The 20,376-nt window shown below is 41.2% G+C and overlaps 1 protein-coding gene across 13 annotated transcripts in view; it reads right to left on the bottom strand.

The window, feature by feature from the left end:
• The window catches only part of RMDN2 (regulator of microtubule dynamics 2), a 40,117-nt gene extending 31,144 nt beyond the window's left edge, over window positions 1-8,973 (bottom strand). For 5 of the 13 annotated variants that reach the window (XM_072992452.2, XM_020802818.3, XM_072992460.2 and 2 more), the window contains exons 1-4: window positions 8,831-8,973; window positions 8,316-8,450; window positions 6,112-6,578; window positions 894-1,089 (exon numbers count right to left, since the gene is read on the bottom strand). In XM_072992452.2, coding sequence (XP_072848553.1) covers window positions 894-1,089; window positions 6,112-6,566 — 651 coding nt within the window. In that variant the 5' untranslated portion in view covers window positions 6,567-6,578; window positions 8,316-8,450; window positions 8,831-8,973. Of the gene's footprint in view, window positions 1-893; window positions 1,090-6,111; window positions 6,579-7,243; window positions 7,502-8,315; window positions 8,451-8,689 lie in introns of all 13 variants that reach the window. The other 8 variants (XM_078383077.1, XM_078383076.1, XM_072992439.2 and 5 more) reach the window with 7 other exon arrangements.
• Between the last annotated feature and the right edge of the window lie 11,403 nt (window positions 8,974-20,376).

The raw sequence follows: 20,376 nt of genomic DNA, 5'->3' as shown, positions 1-20,376 counted from the left end.
AAGAGGGCAGCAGCCATGCAAGTCATTCATGTAAGCATTTGTTACAAAATTATGAATACATCTTGCATTCTGTAAGTACAGGCTAAGTTACTTGAAATCCTTCCCAAAAGAAGGTGAAGCAAATTAAAAGATAACAAGTCATTCGGCCCATGTTCTAACTCAGGCTTTACTTGCTATTTGGCTCTTGTCTTATGGTGTTTTTGCAGTGTGCTGAAGCAGAGTTTCTTGAATTTTCTTTCTGGAAATGGCAGTAGTGGCCTTATTAGTAACTACAGTAGCATGGCTTGGTCTACATGGAGCAGACAGCACAAAGCTTTTCATGGTACTTTTGTAGCACTAAAGAAAGAAGCTGCACTTCAGCAGCTCCTGCACTGGCACGTAAGAAGGAAGCCAACAACAGTGCACACACTTCTATAAAAGGACAGTGCAGAATGTCACTTCCATGTTTACCAAATAATGCAAGGGTGAACAAACTGAGGTCCACCAAATGTTCTTGAGTTGCAACCTCTAGCATTTTTCTGCCATGGTTATGCTGAGGACTGATGGGAATTTTAGTCCAACATCCTCTGCAGGGCTACACTTGACCCATCCATATACTAATGCATGGAGGTGCTGTCTTGGTTTGAACGTGGGTGTTTTTTTTCTCACCAGTAAGCACCTAACACTGATCTTAGTTGTAACAGTACTACTTACAGTGAGTATTGAGCACCACTGGTGAGAAATGCCAGGAAATTCTGAATACAACATACGGGAGATCACAGAACAGAAAAATTTTCATAAGATCCATACCTCCTTTAGTTCTAACACAACAGAACGATCTAAGGAAATACGGTGTAGTGCACTCAGTCTTATGATGCACTATGAAAACAGCATTAATGATATGCCCTTTATACCTTTTCCTCATTTTCACGCAAAAGTCTGAAGCTCTCTCTCTTCTCATTGTCCGAACCGCCGTTCAACCTGTCCACCTCCTGAAGAAGATCACACAAATCTGTTTTCTCTTCTGACGTCAATAAAGATGTAGAGGAATTGATCCATCCTTTTTCTTCCTCAGATTCCCCTTCAGTGTCTGTATGAGCTGTAATGTAACTAAAAACACAGGAAGGGAGAAAAATGTTCTAAAGCTATCTAGAGTCAGCACTGTTACAATATAATCTTGAAAAACACAGTTTGTGATGGTATTACATTAATTTTAAAATATCCATACAAATTAATCCACTGTGTTGTAGCACATAGGCTGTTGAACTTAGGAGACTTTTGTTCGAATCCCTGCTTTACCGTGGATATGTATTAGGAGGTGGTAATGGTAAAACCACTGCTTAAATATTTCACATATAAAATCTCATGGCATGGTAGTTAAACTGCCATACTGCAGTCAAAACTCTGCTCACAACCCAGGTTCAATCCCAGATAATCAGGTCAAGGTTCACTCAGCCTTCCAGCGATAGACTGAGTACAGTACCTAGCTTGCTGAGATAGGGCCATTAACGTGTAGCCTGCATAATTAAATTTTAAACCATGAAGAGAGTTCTGTAAGTGCTATGGGGTGGTATATAAACAGCACATACCCACCAAAATCAATTGAAGAAAGTGTGTAAAATCCTGTTGGTGTGGTTAAGCAGGTGTAAACTGGATCTGGGTGCTTGAAAAAAATTATTTGTGCTCATGAAAAGTTTCCCATCTCTCTCTTTAAGGTTCTGGGGCTCCCCAAAAAAGATTTTGGCAGCCTTTAATAATCAAAAATTGTTATTAGAGCACCAGCAGTGGTCCTGATTCCAGCTTTGGTGCTCCACGATTTTTTTTTAACTATTAAAGTCTCTCCCTTCCCTGAGGCTCCCCAGGTCAAAGGGATCCCTAGGGAGTCTCAAAACCTAAAAGGTGTGTGTGTGTGTGTGTGTGTGTGGTTTTTTAGAAAACTTTCAGTTCCGATCCAATTTATGTTGTTGTAACTATGCCAACAAGATCTTGCTCACTGAATGGTGGTTGTTGTTTAGTCCTTTTTCAGCAAAGATTAAAAAATTAAAATTTTGTAACAGAACTTCAGGTTCCTACACAATATCATGAGCTTTGAAACTAGCAGCATTTCAGCACACACCAGATATTTTTTAAGAACCAGGGACATGTTAGTTTATTATGGAAGTCTGCTGTTCACTGAATCATGACCCTGAAAGGAGATAAATGGTCTCTTCTCTGCCCAAAAATTATATTTGTTTATTAAAAAAAAGATAAAGCCTTGCCCTGACAAGGCTAAAAGGCTGGGGTGGATGTTACAAAATTTAACATGAAAGTAGAGTTTAACAGATGAAGAAACATTCAAATGGGGAAGAGCCTCTTGACACAGTGGTTAAACTGCTGGCCTGCAGCCAAAACTGTTCAAGACCTGGGGTTCAATCCCAGGTAGCTGGCTCAAGGTTAGTAACTCAGCCTTCTATACTTCTGAGGTTGGTAAAATGAGTATCCAGCTCACCGGTGAGGGGGGATGTGTAGCTTGCATAATTAACTTGTAAACCACCTAGAGAGCACTATGGAGTAGTATACAGCGGTGCCCCGCATAGCGAAGTTAATTGTCGCTATCCGGAAACATCGCTAAACGGAACTAAAAACTCCATAGGAACACATTAAACTTCGTTTAATGCATTCCTATGGGGCGAAAACTCACTATTCAGCGAAGATCCTCCACAGCACCGCCATTTTCACCGCCTCGGTAAGCAAGGAAACTGCGCGAAAATGCTTGCGGTGGCCATTTTGGGCACCCGGTGGCCATTTTGGAACCACCGATCTGCTGTTCTAAAAACATCGCAATGTGAAGTAAGCGAAAGGCTTACCGATCATCGCAATGCAATGTTTTCCCATTCAAAATATCGCAATGCGATCGCATTAGCGATCGCAAAAAATAGATCGCTATCTGGATTCATCGTTAAACGGTGCGCTCGTTATGCGAGGCACCACTGTATAAGCAGCACACTTTGTTTTTTAAAAAAATCATATTAAAAGCTTGCAATTTAAGATTTGCTTTTTCGTTACATACTAGATGAAACACTTCTGGCCATGTGAAAATCTGTGACAGACACAAACTGTCAGACACAACATTTTTTTCCTCAGTGCTTAGTTTTCAAAGAAAGGAACAAAAATGCTAGTTGCACATGCAAAGAGGGCAGTTAGGGCCAAGCTGGCTAGATCCGCAACCCAGCATTTGGCTTGATTCTCCTCTACACATGTGTGGCAGACCCTCCTAAAGTCTGAAAACTGCCAAGAAAACAGTAAGAAAGGAGAAAAGTCTGGAGGAGCTGCAGGTGACGACGATGGGCGCTGATTTATGCTACCAGGCAACTTCTACCTCACCTGATTTATTCTTCCTGTGCAAAAGGCAAAAAGCTGTAACTTTCATATGACTGCTCTCTAGTGGTCAGTCACTGGAATTATTCTACTCAAACAATTTGATGCATTAAAGACATATAAAAACAATGAAATCAAGCAAGAATGAATGACATGTGAACCTCCTAATACGTTGGCTTACATCTCCCACGATTCCTCTGGTCTTTGCTGTCTAGGGCTTATAGATGTGGCAATATAGTTTCAGCTTTATTTATAGAGTTTTGAAGTATATCTTGCTCGAATAAAATTCTTTCTGGGAAGATCTGTGCCAACAGATCTACAGATTCACACATACACCAAACACATTTGAATAAGTCCATACAGTGATCACCCTAGCAGTGTTCACATAAGGTTTACATAACTTCCCATGGCTAACTGTGGCTAACTGATGAGATGCCAAGGAACACTTTTCATCTGCCTGATCATGCACCCAACTATGCAACTGAGAGGTACCCCAGCGCCTTGTCGACTAGCTGCAGTTAGCGGCGGCAGCTTACACAGAGATTATGTGAACACCAACATACTGTAAATCCAGCCAGAGTATTGGACAGCCCTAAAAGATACTTGTAAAACAAACATAAAGAGTGCTGCACCTGTGAAACTGGAACAGAATGCAACATTGATGCAACTGGCAGCAATGGGGAAAGAAAACACAACATTGTATTACAAAGAAATCTGTTTGGCAGCCATACATTGCCAATAACAATTTCATACTGAAATCTTTAAACCACTTATTTTAAAGAAGATCCAGGAAAGTCATCCAGAATAAATAATCTTGACAAATAGGGTCAAATTACTAGCCTGATTATAACACAAAGATTAGCAAGAACATAAGACAACCATGTAAATAATGCACAGAGAGAGAAAGCACAGCCCTCCAGATCATGTTGAACTTCATCTTCCAATGGCTTGAAATGCTCAGAGTATTTATCTAACATCTGGGGGTCTGCAGGCTCTCCACACATGAAATAGTTTCAATGGCAACTAAAAAGAACAGTTTAAGGGCTACATACTGTTCTCTCCTACCTCTGGAAAACCAATAAAGCTGGCTGCTCATTTTTTAAATTGCATTTTGTCCTGTTAATGTCTTAATACTCTTTAAGCTAAGCACTGGAAGACACCTTGGTGTTTTTTTTAAAAAGACAGGTCATATACATTTCAAATACATAATACCCAATGCACTAGCAAAATCTTGTACATACAGTGGTCCCCATATGACAGCCACATGTATATTTTGCTATTGCATTCATGTTGGCTAGGATTCCTGGCACATGCGCAACATCCTATTTTGTATTCAGCTTTCAGTCAAGGTACAAATACCTAACTAAACCAGTTGCATGCAGAATCACCACTGAAAAGTGATATAGGATGAAGAAAGATAAGCATAGATAAAACTTTATTGGCAGAGGTGCAGACACTAGAAGAGATAGGTTTTACACAGGGAGTTGTGTATCTGCTGTAAATTACTCTTGAGATACAGAGAGATTCAGAAACACAAGGTTTATTCTGTTGCAAACGCCAAAATTCTGGGCTTGAGGCAACCAAAAGGTAAAACTAGTATGGTCCACTTGAAGATTAATCATAGAAAAACCACAGTGAATTCTAGATGCTTAGACCTAATCATTGCAGCTCTTCACAGGCATACCACTTCTCACCTGTCTTTCCAAGAATATTTTAAAATCTGAAAACAGGAGTGTTTTCAGATTACAGGCTTTGCAACTTATTCCCAACATTTAACTGTCCTAACCCAACAGCCTGGGTCCTGATCACCAGAGTGAGACATTATCTCCAAAGTGGGGGTGGGGCAAGCCATTCCTCATTTCATCAGTCATCCCATGTAAAACTTAACTCCTCTCTTCTCAGCTCTGGCACAGCTGCAAGAGTTACAAAAAGTATTTGCCTCTGTATTTATTTATTTATTTATTTATTTATTTATTTATTTATTTATTTATTTATTTATTTAATTTCTATCCCACCTATCTGGTCTTATTAGACCACTCTAGGCGGCTAGACTGTATTCAACAACAGTCTTGTTAATTTGTTCGAATCAGGAATTGCAGTTCCATTTAACTGAGGTTTATCTGAACAAAGAGGTGGCTGAATAGCTTGGTGGTTTGGGGATCTGATTACAAAGCCAAACATTGGGAGTTTGATTCCCCAGTATGTCTCCATGGAGAAGAGCCAGCCTGTGTAGCCTTGGGCAAGTTGCACCATCCCAGGACGCCTCCAGAAGAAGGGAATGGTAAACCATGTTTGAGTACTCTACGTCTAGAAAACTCTGGAAAGAGTCAGCATAAGTCAGACTTGACCTGGTGGCTTATGATGATAATTATTATTACCTGAACAGGCAGAGTGATAAACTAGTTTTGAGTCAGCATATTTGGGTAAGCCAATTAAATTCAACAACAATCTATTCTGACATGGGTAAAATAATATACTCTTAGTTGAAAATGAAAGGAAAAACTTCTGAGCTTGTTTTGACAATTGTGCCAGAGAAGATCAAGGATAAGCTAGCACAAAGGCAAAGGTTAGTGTTATTTCCAGAAAAAAACACTTAGAAGCACTTAAACCAAGGACTCTTCCTATCTTAAGGATTCAGAGTTTTCTGAATGCTTATACCCATGAAATTACTGGGTTTTGCACACTGCAAGCAAGCCATTTACAATTGTTGTAATGTATCTGTAATATATTTTTACTGAAGATTTGGGTAAAATAATTTAAAAAAAAAATACCCACCCGCCTTCACTTTCCGCCTCTTCAGAACTGGTGGTGTCTGACACACCTTGAGTCTCCTCAACCTTCCTCTTCTTTGTTGCTCTATGTAAAGGGCTGGTCCTTCGGGTATCCGTCTTCCCCTGGAGTTCATCTCGAACAATTTCTTCCAACTTTGGAATAGCCTCTTTCAGAAATTTCACCTCTGTTTTAAGTTGATCCACACTTACCAGCAAACCATTCAGTTTCTCCAGTATCTGAAGCTGTCTTCTTTGTAAAAGCATCACTGTTCCTTGTTCACTATGAGTATCATATGAGGAATCTATTAAATCAAAACTCTTTTCTGAATTCAGGTACATGGGTAAATGTACAGCTTTCCTGTATTCCCGTGTCTTGCGATACCAAAGCAGGACTAGCGTTATTCCAGCAGCCCCTACCATTAGGCCAAATATGAGCCTCTTGTTTTCAGAATGGGACATGGCTTTCTTTCTCTGAAATTATAAACAAAACAGAAGAGCAATTGCTATTTAATGGCTTCCTGTGCAACTCCAGTTTCTTCTATAATCTGGGCTAAAGAGCTATGGGCAGCTCCATTTATAAACCAGTTATACAAGATGCCTTGATTAAAAGGTTCTGGGTTGTTTTTGCTACCTGCTTGCATAAAAACAAGAATGTTGTGTGTTCATATGATAACTGTTTCAGTAGCTCCACATTTTTTGTGTGCCTAGTTAGAAACCAATCCAGATTATGAAGACTGATTCTTCTGAATCCTGACCTTTACTCTTAATGATACAACAGGACACTATTGGGAATATGATTTTTTTTAAAGATCATTACAACAGGTTTTGCTTGTCTCTTCCCAACCATAGGGTAAATACATGATTATTCTCCCCCATCTGCTACAGGACAATGGACCAACTATTTCAGATTCATATTAAAGATGTGTGCTTTGTTGGTTAGCTTTGAGGTGAAGGTGGTAAATGGACAGGAATGTTCCAGTTGTAAAACTAGTGACCATAACCTGAATAAGGAGTTATGTGCATTTAGTTCAATGCTCATAGTTGGCATCTGGAGTAGGAAAGGCTGGGCACCTAACGAGAGAATCACACTCCTACAGAGGACCTATTTCTCCTCCAAACTGTCACTGTCTACTTGCCTTCTATGAAATCAAGGACAAAAGTGAGGGTGTAGAATAGCATCTTCCTTTTGCCCCTCTTGTTCTCTTTTATTGACTGTATGGATCAGGCTGCGAGGAAGAAGGCAAGGAAACAAGCAATGGTGACAGCAGAAAGAAGAAGATTCACTCCTGACACACTTCCCAAGAGTCTTGTCACTGTCAGAGCTGGAAGGCAATCTGTGTTCTAACGGCCTGTGTTACCTGTCCTGAGCCTTTGAGATATAGCAGACTGCAGATCTAGAAATAAATAGATGGTTAGAAAGGGGTGAAAAAGAGGGTCACCTAACCAAGCTGTCTAAGACGGGGGGGGGGAACCCCCTCAAATGTGACATTTCTATGTGGCAATTTTACATACATTATGGAAGTTTATGTGTTTGATGATTGGGAACATAGATGGAGTCACATGCTTCTACCTATACTAAACTTCATGGGCAAACTATGATCTCCCTGCCTCCATTCCTCTTTAGTTAATGAAAAAGTGGATTACTTCTCAGTAAAGATTAGATTAGAGGGCAATCTGTAAACTAGGATTGAAGTTTTACATACACACTTACCTGGAAGCTAACAGTGAGGTTAATTACTGAGAGTACACATGCATAGGTTCAAACTTGGTAACTACACAACATTGTAGAGACATCTTAGTAAGTAAACTACAGGGAAATAGGTAGGACGGCTTCTGAACAAAGGTATCAAACTTTCAGAAAGCAAGATTTAGCTCATGTAAACCTATGATTACTTGGTGAACATTGTGATTGTTGACAGGGTAACAAAAACATAAAGAATTGATATACTTAACACACCTTCTAGAAAAAAAAGCAATTCCAGACAACTATTTCCAGAAGGCCAATCACATTAGGATCTTTTTTGGCACTGGCAGCAGAGATGCCAAAGCACCCTGTGGCATTTTAAAGGCAACTGGCTAATCTCCACTGAAATTAAAGGGAGCTGCATTAAAGCACGCCTGCACCCTGCTGCGACTCTGTACCGCATTTAATCGCCCTATCAGTTAACCCAGACTAGAGTCCACTTAGCCCACCATAAATCCGCTCACCTTTACCCTGCCACAGGAGTCTTCCTTGCCTTTACTGCCAAGTCAGTGGCTTTCCATTCAGGTTAGGAGAAAGGGTGCTTCAATGTCTCCCCGGCGCCCCTGCTGCTGAAGAAGTGGGCCACGAGAAAGCCCGACCTAGATAGAGAGAGGAACGACAATTACAGTAGGTAACTTCAGCGAGTCCCGAAACCAAACGATTATGGAACTATGAAAGAGAGCTAAGAGACAGCCTCGTTACTATCCAAAGAGCCACAACCGGCACCCGGGAGGTCGCCTGGCAAAGCCCAAGGGAGCCACCCGCGCGCGCACAGGCGTAGCCCCCGCGCGGGCTGCGGAGCGATGAGCCCCAGGTGCAGCAGGGAGATGATAGGTACCCAAACGGTGATGCCCAACGCGTCGCCCTCCCTGGCCCTCGCGCACCCCCTCCCCTGGAGAAGTGGGACGCGCTGCCTCCTCGTCCTTCGAGTGACGCGGACTTCCGCCCGCAGCTGTCAGCGCAAGCGGGACCTACGCACCCGAGACGCTCCCGCCGGAGCCCCAATTGCAGCCTCGCCCGCCTGGGTGCCTGAATGGGCAGAAGAAAGGGGAGGCGCCGAAGCCCAAGGGCCACCCCCGGCCTCTGAGACCCGGATATACTGAGGGGCGGAGAAGGGGAGGCGGTGCCAAAAAAAAGGCGGTTTCTCTGCCAGCTGGGGCGCCCCCTGTGCGCCGCGCGGGGATTTTGAGGGCTGCCTTGCCAGCGGGGAAGGGGCCCGGGGGTGACGAATCACTCCAGCTCTGCTTGCCAAATGGCTCTGCTGATTGGGAATAATGGGAGTTGTAGTCAAACACTCTGGACGGGGGTTCACTCTGACGAAGCTGGGTCCAAATAGTGGGAGAGGCGAGCATGATTTCCCATGTTCTTTTTTTAAAACTTCAGAGACAGGTTGCAAGAACAGAGACAGGTTGCAATCCATAGTTTGTTGTTATATGCCATCAAATCACTTCTGAGTTATGGCGACATAATAAATTAGAAATTTGTAAGAGAACCTTTCACTGGCCTTCCTTGTTGTTTAGTTGTGTCGGTGACCCCATGGACTAGAGCACACCAGGCCCTCCTGTCTTCCACTGCCTCCCAGAGTTTGGTCAAAGTCATGTTGGTAGCTTCGTTGACACTGTCCAACTATTTCATCTTCTGTCGTCCTCTTCTCCTCTTGCCTTCACTCATTCCCAAAGTCAGGGTCTTTTCCAGGGAGTCTTCTCTTCTCGTGAGATGGCCAAAGTATTGGAGCCTCAGCTTCAGGATCTGCCCTTCCAGTGAGCACTCAGGGTTGATTTCCTTTAGAATGTTCTCCTTGCAGTCCAGGGGACTCTCAAGAGTCTCCTCCAGCACCACAATTCAAAGGCATCAATGCTTCAGCGGTCAGATTTCTTTATAGTCCAGCTCTCACTTCCGTACATCACTACAGGAAAAACCATAGCTTTGACTATGCAGACTTTTGTCTGCAAGGTGATGTCTCTGCTTTTTATCTAGGTTTGTCATCACTTTCCTCCCAAGAATTTTTTTGCACTCTCTTCTTTCACCCCCATTAAGAGGTTCTTTAATTCCTCCTCACTTTCTGCCATCAGAATGGTATCATCTACATATCAGATGTTGTTGATATTTCTTCCGGCAATCTTAATTCCGGTTTGGGATTCCTCCAGTCTGGCCTTTCGCATGATGTATTCTGCATATAAATTAAGTAAACCAGGGGTCAATATACAGCCTTGTCGTACTCCTTTCCCAATTTTGAACCAATCAGTTGTTCCATATCCAGTTCTAATTGTTGCTTTGTGTCTCAGGTATAGGTTTCTCAGGAGATAGATAAGGTGGTCAGGCACTCCCATTTCTTCAAGAACTTGCCATAGTTTGCTGTGGTCCACAGAGGCAAAGGCTTTTGCATAGTCAATGAAGCAGAAGTACATATTTTTCTGGAACGCTCTGGCTTTCTCCATAATCCAGTGCATGTGGACTGCCAGAAAGATGATCAAATCAAGCCTGAACTATCTCTGGAGGCAAAAATGTTGAAACTGAGATTATTCTACTTTGGACACATCATAAGAAGACAGGATTCTCTGGAAGAGGCAATAATGCTGGGAAAGATGGAAGGCAGGAGGAAAGGAGTTAGACCAAATACATATGAGATGGACTGACTCTAAAGAAACGCACAGGCTTGAGTTGACAGGAATTGAGCAGGGCTGTTGAGGACAGAACATTTTGGATATCACTCATTCATGGTGTTGCCATAAGTTAGGGGGTGACTTGACAGCACATAACAATAATACAGTTAAAATATACAGAAACTATAAAATAAACACGCAATATTTATACTGCCAATAATTTCAGATTCAATACATTATTAAACTGTAAATTCTGTAATAGTTCAAAAGTTATGAATACCCATATATTTTAGAGATCAAATATATATGTATTGGAGGTTAATTGTGCAGGACAACTCTGTATGAAAGCAAGTTTATTCTAATGGTATGTCTGCAACAAGTCATGCTGTTCCTTCTTCTCTAAGTCTTTTTCAAATAAATGAGACTAAAATGCAATCTGTCAGTAAAACATCTCCATTGGATAAGAACTGACTTGGAGGACCAGAAATGAATCCGCAGTTCACACACACCTGTTTTGTTTCATGCTAAACCTTGGTTAAACTATTAGCTTGCTACCTTATATCCATTTACTTGAAAGTGCATTCTACTGAATTCAGGGTGCAACTGTGCAATGAGGGAAATCCACTTTGACCTAAAGTTTTTCTAATTGGATTCCTGCTGGTTCCAGTGGGTGAAATCACCATAACCATTTGGACAAATACAAACAATCATTGTGTTGCAGGAGCTAGCAGAAGTAGAGTAAGCTGTGATTGATTCGTTGATTTCTTGATTGATTTATTTTGCCTGGAGCTCCAACAGCAGCAGTTGCTTCTGATTAAATGAGTGCTGACTGGCAATTTCCACTGGGACCGTCCTTTTTCTTTGCCTCATTTTAATTTTATTCTTATATTTTGAAGGGACTTAGCATTTATCTATCTGTTGCAGTGTTGTGTGTTTAATTTTTTAAAACCTATTTGGAAAGAACAGGTGCTTGGTTGAGGGAAACTGACACACCCTTAAGCTTCCCTTGGCATCAAATACAGGACAGAAAGTAGAGAAAAGTGGTGCATGCAAATAAGAGCAAAATTAAACCACCCCGTCAGATGTACAGAAAAAGACAATTCCTTGGTGGACTGCCCCACATTGAGCTTTACACTGGATAGCCATCAGTTTTGAATTTGATGTCATCCATGCCAAATCTGACCCAAACTGCAGGGTAAATGGCTACTTTTGAAGTCACCACTTCACAGGGATATATTTCTAAGTAGTTACATGTAGGGTTTCACTGTAAAGTAACATTTGGACCCCCAATGTATAATTTGTTCAATTTCCCCATTTTCCAAGACCTTACCATCTAAATTTCATCTGTGAAAGAACAGTGGAAAGAGAATGAGATGAATACAGAAATAAGCACCAGGATGATGGAATGATGGTTTGAACGTTAGAAATGCAATTTCAAGTCCCTAGTAGAGATGGACATGACCTGAACCAACACACACACACACAAATTAGAGTTGTTTGGTTTGTGGGTCCTGTTTTGCTGAAACAAAATGATGAACTTTTGTCTATGGCGCTTCATTTTCGCCTAAGCCCTTCCCGCTGCCCCCCATTGCTTCCCTAACTGATCCTGCTGCTTCGTCCTCTGCTGCCACCATCATTAGAGACAGCTGCCTGGCTTCCCTGTCTCTGTACATGTGCATGCCTATCAGCTAATAAACATTATAGAGCAGTGGAAAGAGAAACATATATACTGCCTTGAACTCAGTGGTGAAAAAGCCAGATATAAATACTGTATAGCAAACAAACAAAATAGGGTATGTATGGATATCAGTTATACATGCTTGGGCTTACTTGAAGCAAAGGGATAAAAAGGCAAATCGGATTGTACTGATAGACTTCTGGGTGATCTTATGCAGATTGGCAATAGTTGTGTGTGTTTGTTGTTGTTGTTTAAAAAAACAACAACTCCCAGTTCTTTAACAGTAGCAAAAAAAAATTCTCTCCTGCTAAGCTGCTGTGATGAAGAGAGTCTTGAGTAACCTGACATGGATTTTTGTGTGGAAAGATTATGAAATTTAAGTGCTTCTTTTTGAAACTTTAATTCCTGCATCTGGGATATCTTGGGTGTGTTTTTTTGCATCCAGCACTAATAAGTGGTTTGGGTGCTTCTGAAAAGGAAAGGAATTGTTAAAGTTCATCCACCCCTGCAATAGATCGTGTGGGGGAAGAATCTGAAATATGTACATGGCACCACATGAAATGGTTTTCTGGGAGGAAGTTTCAGAAAGTGAATGAGAAAGTACAAGGTTGTCCAAAAGGCAAGAGACATTTCAACAACTGAAGGGAATGGTGCTGGAGGAGTGAAGGTTGCAGACAAGGATTTAATATTGGAGTATGGGACAGAAAGATAACGAGGGCAAGGCTACAGAGGACTTTGAAAATGAGAACAAGAAGTTTATGCTAGATCCAAGGACATAGCAAAGCTAGTACAGAAATTGGGGAGGAACAGGGAGGTAATGTATTCAAAGAGATGAGAGATGTGAAATGTTGGGCAGTTCTATATGAAACTGTTGAGGAGACCAAAGAGAGAGAACTCAAGAGTAGAGGGGAAGAAACAGCTGTAATTAAGCCAAGAGACATCCCGAAATGAACCAGACACCTCACAGAGTCAGTGCATGCAGCTTCAATGTATAGTAAGGCCCCCAATGAGCAGTGGCCCAAATTCTCCTGCTGCCTGAGAGGTCCTTCTTCAGAGCCAGGCATTCCTACATTTAAAATGTTTTTTACCTCGTCTTTCTCCTTAAAAGTACACAAAGCAGCTTACATGATTAAAAGGCAATATAAAAGCTGACAACAGGGTTTGTACAAATACTTAAAAGGATCAAACAAACACCATACACAAAGCATAAGCAGCAGCAATAACAAAATCAAAGCCGTAAGGCACAACAATCCATTAAAAAGAAAAACCCACTCAGGTAGCCAGTCACTAAGAGAAAGCTTGCCTGAAGAGAAAGGTCTTTGCCTGCTTGCGGAAGGGCAGCAAAGATGGGGCCAGTCTGGCCTCTTGTGAGAGAGAGTTCCAAAATCTGGGTGCAGCAACCTCTTCTGTGTCCCCCCCCCCCAAACACATGTGTGAAGGTGGTGGGACCAAGAGAAAGTCCCCTCCTGATGACCTTAATAAAGGCTCATAAAGGCAGGTGCGGTCCTGGCAATAGCTAGGGCCTAAGCCATTTAGGGCTTTAGAGGTGAGAACCAATACCTTGAATTCAACCCAGAAACGGATCAGCAGCCAATGGAACTGGTGTAGGCTGCTGGCACAGGTGAACTCTGAGGATCCATCAGAGCCAGGCACTGAGGCCTGGCCAAGACCAAAATCCAAAACAACACCAGTGCCTTTTCAGGGAAGGATGAAAGCTACCATCGGAAGATGTTCAGAATCTTCAGTGGAATCCCCAAAATGCTATAGCCAGGTTATTGGCTGCAGCCCATTATGGTGGGAATGGGGGTGGGGGTGGGGAATGCTACAACAGCTTTGCTGACTACGGGTCTATTTCCAGGAACAACTCAAAATGCTCATTATGGCCTATAAAGCTTTATACTACTTAGGTCCAGGCTGTCTGAGGACTGTACCTCCCCAGACTTCCTAACTTATTAAGATCAAGACCTATCTTTCTGTCCCACCACCTTCACAGGCATGTTTGGGGAAGACGCAAAACAGGGCCTTGTTTGCTGTTGCTCCCGATGAATGCCATTCTTTCTAAAAGAATCTAAAAAGCCCCTTCCCCTGCTGCCCTTACTGTCCATCTTCCAGCAGGCAAAGGTATTTTTATCTAGCGAGACCTTTGGATACTGTTTGGTTGATTGATGAGAAAGGGCTTTTTAATGGCAAGTGGGTGTTATACTTCTTTTTTTGTTGCATTTTAAAAGGGTTTTAAAACTTTGTTAGTCCTATGCTGCTTTTATGTGATAAGTCACTAGATAGTATATTACTACCATGATTTATTGTGTCTTCTGACTACTGTATGTCTGGTTTTTTTAAAATGCAAGCTGTGAGCTGCTTTGAGTCCTTGCAGAGGAGGAAAATGAGGTAATAAATGAACAGACAAACACAGCAACTTATAATTAAAGGTCTAATGTAGTGTGTAATTTGTCCCTGGAAAAAAATCTGGCTAAAGTTAAAATTATTGGAGTGGTGAGTGTACTGTAGTTTGGAAATTATGATGCTTTTGTTATGTCCTCGCTGATGTTGTAATGCTCCTAGGGTAATTTAGATGTAGCAATAGGAGTAAATTTATTTGCCTATTTATCATCTGTATGTAAGTCACTCCAGAAGTCATTTTGGCTAAGGAGCAGAATTCAGACGCTTTAAAAATAAAATAAGTAATGGAATGAATACACTTTGAAGGGGGAAAGCATTTAGGTTTTTTTTCCCCTCTGTGATTTATTCCCAAACAGTGATTAATAACTTTCCAGAAGCAGGATGAATCTAAGAAATGGGTTTCCTTCTTGAATTACTTTTTTGTTCTAATTGCCTGTCTGCAGTTTGCTATTCAGAGCAGAAAATCTTCATCACAGGATGTTTCAAATAGGCTCCTATATCCTGTTTTCAGCACATTGGATATTTTGGATGAGTCCACATGGGGGCACCCTTGTTGCAATATTCTGCAATGACTTTCTCTTCCATATATTCCTTCTTTGACTCCCTTGTGCTTTCCTAAGGGATAATATATTCTTTACAAAAACAAAACAAATCAAAAAACGTGGTTAGGGCTTATTTTCACCTCGCATTTTACAGCCAGGAAATAATTCTTTGCTCCAAAAGGGGAAGAAAAGGATTTGGCATGGCAGAATAAAAATCCCCCAAAACAATCAAGTGAGAAACGGAGAATTAACCCCACATTCTTCTTCCTGCCCATATACATGCCAAGTTAGGATGAGTGCACTGTACCAATAGGGATCATTTGATCCATTAACAATTTCATGTAAAAGCATCCAAGGCAATTATTTCAGAGCATTGCTCACAAATAATTGCTACCTGCTGAAAAATCACCCCTGTGAGTGAGTGAGGGCACAAGCAGTGCCTCTCTCTGGAAGACCACTGACTCAGCTCTTCTTTATACAGAAACATGGAGTTGACCTCCACTGCTTAGACTGCAGACCTCAACATTACATTATCCTTTGGCGGAGGGTGCTTCTCCACTTGCTTCTTTCAGAAGATTTAGGGAAGGTGTTTCATAATTAGTTCCCACTGAAACACACCATTGGTTATTAGTACTGATTTATCAAATTGAAGGCACTGGGCCGTGCTCTCCCAGGAGAGTCGATACTCCTACTTATAAAAGATAGCAATCCCATGCACAAACACCGCTCCTGGCTTCACACACAAAGTGCTGTTGTCGCTGGCAGCTCTGGGGTCATTCTGAGTTGTTCTGATATTTGTTTTTCCCACAGACTTGCATTTGAACACAGGCATATTGGTTACTGGATGTACTGGGATACACTGGCTTGTTCTGGTACTCCCTCTTTTTTTGGTCAGGCCCCTTGTTCCCAATGGCTGCTACAAGGCAGAACTATGCATTTCCAGTAAGAAGAAGGCTTCATTGGGTTGAATGGGACCTCTTCTTAGGTAAGTGTATATATGATTATCATTGCTTTCTCACTGACTTTAAGGTGTGACAGTTTTAGCCTGAACCAGCCACATATAGCTTTCCTGCTAATTTCCCCCCTCCATTTCACTCCTGTCCTCAGTTATATCCACTGTTCTGAATTTTAGATTGAAAGTTCATAGGTCGTGCATTAACCTTCTGTTAAAGAATTGTGCACCAGTGATGAAGTTGATGATGATGACAAACTTTTTCCAGACTGAAAAAGGTAAGGTGGTTTACTGATTTTTGAAAGCACGCTGTATAAACAGGCAGCAAGGATAACTGTTATTATGGTTCTAGGTTATTTATCTAGTACACAGTTATCTTGCCGTTCTTACATCATGGAACTAATGTCACAAATCCCTTGAGAAACTGGAGGTTCTTGACTGAACTGAACACAGGCACACCTGCCTTTCAGATGTTGTGTCATTTGGTATCCAAGTTATTAACTTTAGTACTCTTATATGTTCAAGAAAATATGGATTTGGAGAGAAAGAGAAACTAAAGAATGAGGGATTAGAAAATGTAAAGAATTTGTCCTTCCAAACATGCAGGGCTGAAACATATACTTGACCTAGTATATTTTCAGCATCTCTCTGTGATTACAAAGTATATGAAATGATAGAAAGGTGGAATGTAAATAAAATAAAATAAAATTACGTAGTTCTTTATATGAATCATATATTTACAATTGATGGATCCCCCCCCACTAAATTTTTAATGGGGCTTCATGGTACATCCTAGTACGTTAATAGATAAAGATACTAAAACTGGTTTCTGTTGATTTTGTTTAATTTAGTAAACCACCTAAAATTATATGATGTTTTTTCTCTACTCCTCTGATTCCATGCTACACCTACCAAGGAGCCCATGTGTTTTATCTAAGCATGGACACATAGCAAATTAACAGGTGCATAAACCCTACCTTCTTTTGTCACCCTATAATGTCACCTTTTGCCACTCTCAATTGAACTAACAATGTAGATTCACTAGCAACTCTTTTGCTGCTATATAATATCTACAGATTCCATTTGTGTGATGTACAGCACAAGTTGCAATATAATTATAATGGAATTACAGCCTTAATTATTCTTATTCCTGTATAACAAGATATTAAAGATGGGAGGAGGGCAGAAAGTTTAATGACAATATTGTGTCAAAAAGGCTCTACCTTTATTGTGGGAGGCCAGATTTTGCATCTTTCTGTTTCCTGTACAAATACTTCTGTTTAGAATAGCTGCATACCTTTCCAACTAAGTCTCCATAGACTCATCATGTGCTTGATCGTGGAGAGCCAATATATTATGTCAGATGGGGTATGTGGGGCCCCATAGCAACCCTTTGAGCACCCCCACATACCCGTGCTTTTAAAAACAATTCTTGGAACACATTGGCTGAAAAATCCCCTTGTACCTCTGGGTAATTTTACTGTGTTGCCCTCAAACTACTAGAACAAATGTTATTTTTTAAAAGAAAATAGCCACAAAGGAAGGCTTTTTCAGTTTTTTTTTTTAAGGAAAGAAAAACCTCCATTGTGTAAGAAAACTTTGGCAGGGGGTTGGAGTCACAGGAGTAGATACAGCCCTATTAAAGTTCAGGGATGGTCAAATGCAGATCCCAGACACTTGGGGTTACTCATTGTGGCAAAAAGGTGCCACAAACATGGTTGTGGAAGGATTAGATGATACTGTTATGCACTATTTTGATGGCATGTATAAAGATTTGCCGTGATAAATCTCTTTCTCATATCTGATGAAGTGGACTTGACCATGAAAGGTCACATTAAAAATTATAAAAGTTAGTCTTTAAGGTGCCACCACATTGTTGTCTTTTTTTCACTTTTTATTTCTATTTTGTTTTTACCTATAAGGCTTACACAGACTAACACAGCTATCCTTTCTGCAACTGTGAAATTGGATAAAGTGTACTGATGCCAATATTCAGAACCCTATGCTAGTACTGTCTAATTAGGGTAAAGCAAGGTAAGGAATATGCAATAAACTAAAATTACAAAGTACAGAGTTCCAGTGGCATTTGGCTAGAGGAAAGGGATGAAAAACTCACCATTGTTCTCCTTTGGTTTGTCAGCAGGTCACAACAACTTGTGGCATGCTGTGTGAACTGTCCCTTATAGCTGTCCCTTCTTTTTCGGGGGGGGGGGGAACCATGCAGACCCACCTTACTATGATATAAACAGATAGGAATCTTTAATAGAGACACAACTTGCACAGCTTTGCTACTTACCTGAGTGGCTTTAAGAGTCTCCTCATAGGATGCTAAAGAGAGACTCAGATTTTCAAGCTGAATAGTCTCTTATACAGCCGCCAAACTACAACTTGCAGGACTCTTTTGATAACCATGACAGATCAACCGACATTAACAACTCATATGAATTTGTTTCTTTGACGGCCATGCGATTACAACCAGGCTTTGTTAGAAGTCCTGCTTTCCTTTCAAATCTCTCACCAACATGTCCTGAATAGGTTGACCCACTTATGCATTAACCAGAAAGGGAATGTATGTCATCCTAAGAAAACAAAAGAGGAAACAGATCTACATAATATTTGTCTAACATAGTTATTGCTGGGATTCTTTTTTTAAAATCAGTTGTCACAATTAATTGCCAACTCCCTACATACATAAGTATTAAAATGCCAGTTTTTATTTGTACTGTTTCTAGGAAAAGAATGGGGAAACCATTGTCACTAGAGAGCACAAGTGAGCTGACACAAATAGAAAATGTGCCTATAAGTTATAATTTGATGCTGCTTCTACAGCTTCGTGTCCATTTCCAACACATGCCAGATCCATCTTGGCAGTCATTTGAGTTCAGTAGTGTTGATTCATTATGTCGTGCTGCTTCATGTCTTGTAAAAACATGGCACAGACAGAAAGAGACTACCCACCTCTGAGTGTTTACATACATACACACACATACACACACACATATTATATGTCTCTGCTGAAAAGAATTCCATACCCAGAAAACAGCATTTGTGTATGCTTCAGTCCCCTGTACAGTATGTGATAATTACTGCCAAAGGAGTGACTTTAAAATTGGCTTCTAGATAAAGTTCTGGACCTGCTCTTTAAAAAAAATGTGTTTAAAAGGTTTTAATCTGTTTTGATCTTACTGTAATCTTATTGCTTTGGGAGCCCTGGTGGAAGTTGGAAGGTAATGAAAAGCCTTTATACTGCCCCACAGTGCTTAAAGCACTCTCTGAGCAGTTTACCATTTAATTATGCAAGCTACACATGGAAGGCTGAGTCAACCTTTTAGCCGGCTACCTGAGCTTGTCGGGATTGAGCTCAGGTCTTGAGCAGAGTGTTGACTGCAGTACTGCATTTTAGCCACTGTGCCACAAATGCTTTAAATCAAAGAACAGTCTTGGGGCTGCACGTCGACCACCAAGGCTGTTTCAGCAGCTGCCAGGTCCCCTTCTGGGGGGGGGGGAGGGGGGAGTTGCTGTTTGTGGAAGCTTCCATAAGTGACAACTAAGGGCTCAATCAGATGAGTATTTCTTCCTATTGTTTGTGCGCTGCAGGAGCAGATTGGTTTGCTCTTTTTTGCATTGATCACACAGTGAAATCACTAAAGTGGACCAGTGTGCTCCAGAGTATCCTTACCTGCACATTTTTGAGCCCCAGAGGCTTCTACTTCTTGCAAATGGGTGGGTGCACTCTAGCTTGGTCTATTCCCAGCACATGCAAATGCAGGGGCAGGACCCAAATCAAGCCTTGCAGCTGTTAAAGCTGCTAAATCTCTTTTCCATGTCAATTTCCCATACAGTGGTGCCTCAATTTACGAACGTCCTGACTTGTGACCAATTTGAGTTATGACCAGCTCCAGCCGCAAAATTTTGCTTTGACTTGTGACCAGAGATTTGAGTTACAACTGGAAAAAAGGCGGGGGAAAGGTGGGGAAATTTGAACTGGTTGGTGAAGAAGCTGCTTCTTTGTAGCTGTTTCGCCCCAGTGGTTAGAGGGTGTGCGTTTGGAGGAGGCTTTGGACTGCCTGATAAAGTACTGCTTTTTGCTTTTTAAAAACTTCCTGTTCTGCGTGGGTTTTGCAGTGTGGGTTTGGGCTGGGTGTTGGGGTTATGTTTCTATGCTGTGATGGGTCTTGCAGTGTGTGTTTTAGTGTGTTTCTAGTGGGGTAAGGTTTAGGCTGAAATGGATTAATTACATTTCTGATGGCTCTTGCAGTGTGTTTTTTAGTACCTGCTGGGATGGGTTTGTTTGATTCGGGGGGGGGGTTATGTTTCTGTGCTTTAATAACTCTTGCAGTGTGTTTTTAG

The sequence above is a fragment of the Pogona vitticeps genome, chromosome 1 (assembly GCF_051106095.1).
Source record: "Pogona vitticeps strain Pit_001003342236 chromosome 1, PviZW2.1, whole genome shotgun sequence".
Taxonomy (NCBI): Eukaryota; Metazoa; Chordata; class Lepidosauria; order Squamata; family Agamidae; genus Pogona; species Pogona vitticeps.
The sequence above is the reverse complement of the archived record's forward strand: the minus strand, read 5'-3'. Positions and strand labels throughout refer to the sequence as shown.